The following is a 7,112-nucleotide window of genomic DNA, read 5'->3' on the forward strand; positions in this document are numbered from 1 at the left end:
AAAGTACATTGAATTCAAAATGAAAAACAAATGGCTTGGCAGTTTCCTTCAAAAGTATCAATTTTCAGAAAAAAAAGAAAAAAAACAACCTTTTGTATGGTATATTTTCTAAGTTTATCTGCAGACATAGAACTGTTGGATAATTCCTGTTTCAAGAAATGACTTGTCCATGAGTTTTGTTGCTCCAGAACTTGTTCATCTGGATGTATCATCATCTGTGAAGCCCTCAATAACTCTACGGCAGCACCCAAATCCTTTAAATATCCTCCAAGCGAATTAAAGAAATGTTCTTCAGCAAATCCAGTTAATGGTTCTACATCACAAGGTTACCCAGAAAATCACTTAACAATAAAATCCTATTTTCTAATCATCCAATTACCAAAAGAATCAACATACCTGAGTTAATATCATAACCATTGACTCGTAGTATCCGAAATGCCAGTGCACAAGTGGCTGGATCCAAGAATATCTCCTCCTCTCCCTGCAGCCAGCATCTGTTTGTTGGCTAATGTTATATTTTATTGACACATGATCAATGAACTTAAAGAGAAGTTTTTGAGACATTCTTATGTAGAGATTGAGCATAAAAATATGTCAACATTCCAAATGCATTATATACAGCATTTATGTTTGTAATAGAACATTACCGGTATGTTTCATCCAATACACTTGCAATTTCTTTCCTGAAATGCTCACCAATTCCCAGACTTTCAATAGTCTCCACCATAGAAAGACGAGGATACAGATGGAAAGGATAAAGTGTGGGAACTGAGATGAGTACTGATAAGTTAGTAAATTTAGGATTACATAATGAAATAAAATACATTGAAAGTTGTGAAGTAACATCAGCTTAGTAACCTGCATTCCCAAACTTCTCTAAGAGTGCATTGAGATAATAAAGACAACCAGCATTCTGAGTATGAGCAAGAGCAGCTGCTGTTGTGGATGGTGAATTGAACAATGATCCATTCTTTAGCTGATGCTTCATGACCATTCCCCAGTCTTGATGTTTGCCAATTCCTTCTGAAACATATGCTAAGTACGCTTTCATGCCCTTTGAGCTTTCTTTGTGGCAACTAAATCAAGAAAATTGGAAGAGAGTTTCTTAGGATAGGAAGCTTGGAAGCCATGTCTAACAAAACATTTTTAGTTTCTTTTCACATTGCTTTCAAAATGAATTAGTGTATGCCAATTTTAGGATTGCAATACTCCTAATTTCTAGAAAGCATTAAGACTAATTAAGCAATAATAAGCCAACCAAAACAGGTTTGACAAAGATAAAGGTTGGGTAAACTTGAAAAGCCTAACACTCTGGTTAGCTTGGCTAATGCTCTGCCAATTATATGCTAGCTGCTGATAACACAGAGTACAATTGTTATCAAATTTATCTATCACAACCACAAATGTCATAAATGAAGCCTTTGTGAAAGGTAATAAAAACAAAATTATACCTTCTGAGCTCTAAATCTCTTTTATGAAACACAGCATCTACATCTGTTGATCTCAAAAGGAGGTTCAAATTCAAATCCTTAGCATATTCGATCATACCAGAAAATACGATATCAAATCCAACAGGTGTATGTTGGTTCTCATCAGAAATTGAACCAAAATGTGACTCAATAAACTGGAGGCCTGTAGAAGAAAAAAACATTTAATCCCATGCACGCTGTTGGAGAAAAATGACAGATAGAACTGATGGAAAAAAAAAAAAAAAGAACTGATGAAAATACCCTTGGTCATTTGTTCTACGCCAACACCCCATCGTCTCAGTGCAAGGACACATGCAAGTGTGGAGGAAAGGCTGTCTTTAGTTAACAAGGGATCACGATGAGGAGGACCCCAAGAACCATCAGAAAGTTGATTCTCCAATAACCATTGTAAGCACCCAGGAAAACAGGGGTTTCCAGGGGAATTTGGAGATGGGACCATTGCAACCCAAGCAGTGTCATAAGAAGAAATAGAAAGCTCAATGTGATCAAACATCTTCTTAATCCTTTCTTTAGTACCCTCAAAGTTCTGCATAGGTAAGAGAATCATTTTTCTCAACAACAATGTCAACTCTATTATACATTTACAATACGTAGGGATTAGGAAATAGAGAATAGCAAAAGTCTAAGTGATTGATAAGAGGCAAGATTCTTATACCAAACCATTAGTGTGGGTGTTTGTTGTTAACTTTGCTCCACAGTCCATGGAAACTGCTCAGGTGGGGGCAAAAAAGTACACAGAGAGGTAAACAAGGTAATCCAGAATAATCAACATGAGTAAGATAAGAATATAACTTAAAAAAAAAAAATTAAGGGATGAAAATATACAATGGTAGAAGTTGAGACCAGAAACAATGTATCTTAATGCAAAAAATGGCAATTGACTTTGCAGTCAAAGAGAGAAATTTGGATTTCATATTTCAGGTGAATCAGGCAAACATGGCAAGCAACCTTGCAAAATGAAGTCATTTTGGAATTTTCATGAGAAACACATAATTCCAAAATCCCACCAACTCCTTTTAATCAAACTTAATCAAAGACTAAATGGCGTCCTTGAAACAGGTCACAAATAAGAGTAACAAGAGGAAGCTTGGTTCTTAAATCTAAATGTGACAATTGGAGCAATGTTTAACATATTATGAATAGCTTATATATACACAAGACTTTCTGAGATAAACTGAGTGCAATGTGAAACTGCAAAATGCCACCAGAATTAGTCCTTGGTTAGACATCTACTCCTCCTTTATCATTCATCAAATTAATCCTGATTCCTGATTTAAACAATTTTCTGCTTTGTACGAAGAAAGGGTTATTACTTTTTGATCATGAAACACAATTTAGAACCCTTTGTATTAGAAATTTTCATTTGTTCAACTCTAGTCTAAATCATAGAGACAACATACCAAACATTTGCTCTATGCCAAAACTTGATCAGTCTAAGTTATACCATATACCAAATATACAAAGCAGATAGATAAACAAGCATACATCAAATTACCCAGTGGCAGAAAGCATCCAAGGATAGGCTAACAGGAAAAGAAGAGATAGAGAGAACCTGAAATGGAAGATGTGGAGCACCTAAGGCTAAGAGCATGGGGGTGAAACAGAGACATGGTGATTTTGATACCAGCAATTGCAGAGAGATAGCCACAGCTGCACATATGAAGCATCAACAACACTGTTAAATTAAAAAAATAAAAAGGGTAGAGGCTGCTTTGAAACTTGAAAAGTTCTAATACTTTACTCTTAAAGAGACCAACAGTGTGACTGTCAGCCAACAAGCTTTTGTCTGTGAACAACACCCTTCAACAATCCCTGCTGCGATCATGTCACTTGGGTCACCTTTTTGTTATTAAAAGGATGAACTTTTAATTATATAATAATATGGAAATGCCTTTTTACATAGTAATAATTAAAAGTTTCCTTATAGTATATGTAGTTACCAAATTAGTATTATAAATATGTGGCTTATGTTGACCCTTACACGTGTCCTAATTTATTTGTTTACCATTACTTGACTTCTTTTTCTTGTGATAAATTTATAACTTTTTAAGACACTAAGTTTTACTCATGAAATAAAACTTAAAGCTTTTCTAATTTTTCTAAATATTATTATTAAAAATAAAACTACTAAAATATTAATGAAAAAGAAACAAAAGGAGACAGAGGGAACAAGAACATAAAATCCACCTGTAAATAAATTTAGTCAAAGTGAAAACGACAAGGCACAATAAGACAAGTGGTACTTGGGTGGAATATCTTTTAAAAGCATGGCTAGGAGCAGGCCTTGGATTCAACTAAATACTAATACTAATAGATGTCCATAAACATTAATAAAAATTATAATTAAATAGTTATTTTCATTCTATTTAATATATTACTTTTATCAAATTCAAAAATGTCAAAACAACAACTATAAAATTTTTTTAATAAATATCACTTTATAAAATTGTTTTCATTCTATTAAAAAATGTTATGCATATCACAATACAAACAGACATTGATGCCAAGTGAAAAACTAAAACAATAAAGTTATGAGTAACAAAATAATAATGTCTTGGTATATGTAGACCATATTTGTTGAAAGCTGGAATAATTGAGGACTTATGGGCAAGGCAACAAATTATTTTACCCAGTAAAAAATCAATTAGATTGAAATAGTTGAATGGTTAGTATTACCTATTATTAAGCTGAAAAGTATGCATTGAGAGATGCAAATTAGATGTAATTGTCTCTTGTGGAGATCTCCATTTTGTATTTCTAGCACTGCATAGCAACCAAATAAAATGATGACCAAATTATATAATATAAAAATAATGTTGTGGGTTCTCCTCAAGTGTAGCTCACAACTTAAATCAACATAAAAAATAAGTAAAGAAAAAGTTTTTTCTTTTTTTTTTTTGAATTAAGAATTTGTTTTAAAACATGAGAAAAACTGTCAACAAAAAGAAGACCAAGGAAGAAATTTTTTGGCTTGTTTTGTGGCATTGATGGGAAGGTGATTTGTGGTCCATTTTCAATGAAAGTTTAGTATGTTATCTTAACATTGTGAGCTTCAATTTGTACGATTAGATTGCATTTTTCTCTTCTCTATGTGTTGAGCTATGATACTCTTTTTTTGGGTGTTATGTATTGTTGCTTAGTAATTTTCCCATTGTTAATAGTGAGTAGGGGTTACTATGAGTTCTAGAATTGTTGGAGGACTCTTTGCTATACTCATTGTTCTTTTATAATTGATTATTTTTCTAGACTAGATCTTGTGATTTTTACCTCTCACATTGAGGTGGTTTTCCACATTAAAAATTGTGTGTTCTCTTGTGGTTTTTTTTTATACATTCATAACTATATCGATTGTTTAGGATATTTTTGTTGGTTGAATATTTGCTCCTCACAGGTTCTTTCAAGCAAGAAAGGCTTTATTTTTTATTGTTACTTCCACTATATCAATACCCTTTCTTAACAACTAGTATTAGAATGAGATTCTTTATTTGTAAGTTTAGCTTGATTGAAAGATGGAGCTTAATTATAGTAGAATGATCAGTTTGAATGGCACAAATTATCACAAGTGGAAAAGAAAGATAAAAGATCTACTATTTGTAAAAAAGCTACATTTACCAATATATTGTCGAATTCTCATGCAAGTGCATGTTATCGCAAACAAGAAATATAGCGAAGAAGTAAAGTATCGTTCCCATGAAGATTTATTCCTAATCTTTACTAAGTACTAAAATTTATGAAAAATTAATCTTATTTAAGTAACTAAAATCTTTAGAAAATTAATTAAAACTAAGTTAAAGCAAGCACTAAATTAATTAACAGAAATTAAAATTACTTGAGAAAGGCAATAAACTAAATACTAAATTAAAAGCATGGCTAGGAGCAGGCCTTGGGATTCAACTAAATACTAATACTAATAGATGTATATAAACATTAATAAAAATTATAATTAAATAATTATTTTCATTCTATTTAATATATTGCTTTTATCAAATTCAAAAATGTCAAAAGAATAACTATAAAATTTTTTTAATAAATATCACTTTATAAAATTTTTTCATTCTATTCAAAAATGTTATGTATTATACAATACAAACAGACATTTGAGATTTGATTCTGATGTAAAACATCTAGCAAATAATTTTTAGATAATTTCTTGGAGCAAGCAGAGCGTCAAAAGCCAAAACGAAAAGCCCAAAAGTAATAAATGGCCTATTCGTAATTTTAGTATTTTCCTTATTTAGTTAGGGGTCTTACATAGGAATTATAAGTATAATAAAATTTCTTTTTTATTTAATTTACTTGTATTAGGATTTTAGGATAGTCATGATCTAATTAGGAATAAAATATTTATTTTATTTAAATCTTTTGTTAATTATTCTAGTTGTATTAGACAACCAGAAGTAGAGTTTTGCTAGGACTTGGGCCTATAATAGTATAAATAAGACTCTTATACTTAGTTTTTAAATCATCGAATAATATTCTTAATTTCTCCTCTCAACTTGAGTTTAAAGTTTCAATATTTGAAACTTGGTTATTAACCTTAAAGGTTTAGTCAAAGTGCTAGCCTTTATTTCCACGCTAACTCGATGCGTCAGATTCACATCTTATAATAAAAAGTGATGTAATTTACAAATTAAAAGAAATCACAATCAACTTAACATAAAGGGAAATGTTGCAAAAAAACATATTTAAATTGCAAAATTTCCAAAAACAACCCAGTTCTCTGTGAGGTTTAAGAGTGGATATCCCAAAACCATCAAAATTTTCATCAAGCACAATGAACAAATGATGCCAATTGAAAACCTAAAACAATAAAGTTATGAATAAGAAAATAATGACTTGGTATATGTAGACCATATTTGTTGAAAGCTGGAATAATTGAGGAATTATGGGCAAGGCAACAAATTATTTTACCCAGTAAAAAATCAATTAGATTGAAATAGTTGAATGGTTAGTATTACCTATTATTAAGCTGAAAAGTATGCACTGAGATATGCAAATTAGATGTAATTGTCTCTTGTGGAGATCTCCATTTTGTATTTCTTGCACTGCATAACAACCAAATAAAATGATGACCAAATTATATAAATATACAAATAATGTTGTGGGTTCTCCTCAAGTGTAGCTCACAACTTAAATCAACAAAAAAAATAAGTAAAGAAAAAGGGTTTTCTGTTTTTTTTTAATTAAGAATTTGTTTTAAAACGAGAGAAAAACTATCAACAAAAAAAAGACCAAGGGAGAAATTTTTTGGCTTATTTTGTGGCATTGATGGGAAGGTGATTTGTAGTCCATTTTCGATGAAATTTTAGTACGTTATTCTTAACATTGTGAGCTTCAATTTGTACGATTAGATTGCATTTTCTCTTCTTTATTTGTTGAGCTATGATACCCTTTATTTGGATGGTATGTTGTTGCTTAGTAATTTTTCCATTGTTAATAGTGAATAGGGGTTAGTATGAGTTCTAGAATTGTTGGATGACTCTTTGCTATAATCATTATTCTTTTATAGTTGATTATTTTTCTAAACTAGATCTCGTGATTTTTACCTCTCACATTGAGGGGGTTTTCCACATTAAAAATTGTGTGTTCTCCTGTAGTTTTATTTGTGCATTCATAACAATA

The 7,112-nt window shown here is 31.1% G+C and overlaps 1 protein-coding gene across 4 annotated transcripts in view; it reads right to left on the minus strand.

Annotated features, from left to right (window-relative positions):
• The window catches only part of GA2 (Terpenoid cyclases/Protein prenyltransferases superfamily protein), a 5,632-nt gene extending 2,267 nt beyond the window's left edge, over nucleotides 1-3,365 (minus strand). The window contains exons 1-9 of one of the 4 annotated variants that reach the window (XM_021443778.1): nucleotides 3,232-3,365; nucleotides 3,066-3,140; nucleotides 2,146-2,198; nucleotides 1,731-2,016; nucleotides 1,452-1,632; nucleotides 859-1,076; nucleotides 648-768; nucleotides 397-494; nucleotides 90-313 (exon numbers count right to left, since the gene is read on the minus strand). In XM_021443778.1, the coding sequence (XP_021299453.1) occupies nucleotides 90-313; nucleotides 397-494; nucleotides 648-768; nucleotides 859-1,076; nucleotides 1,452-1,632; nucleotides 1,731-2,016; nucleotides 2,146-2,198; nucleotides 3,066-3,081 (1,197 nt within the window). In that variant the 5' untranslated portion in view covers nucleotides 3,082-3,140; nucleotides 3,232-3,365. Of the gene's footprint in view, nucleotides 1-89; nucleotides 314-396; nucleotides 495-647; nucleotides 769-858; nucleotides 1,077-1,451; nucleotides 1,633-1,730; nucleotides 2,017-2,145; nucleotides 2,199-3,042; nucleotides 3,189-3,226 lie in introns of those variants that run through there. The other 3 variants (XM_021443776.1, XM_021443777.2, XM_021443775.1) reach the window with 3 other exon arrangements.
• Between the last annotated feature and the right edge of the window lie 3,747 nt (nucleotides 3,366-7,112).

The sequence above is a fragment of the Theobroma umbraticum genome, unplaced genomic scaffold (assembly GCF_002168275.2).
Source record: "Theobroma umbraticum cultivar Fairchild unplaced genomic scaffold, ASM216827v3 scaffold_25.0, whole genome shotgun sequence".
Taxonomy (NCBI): Eukaryota; Viridiplantae; Streptophyta; class Magnoliopsida; order Malvales; family Malvaceae; genus Theobroma; species Theobroma umbraticum.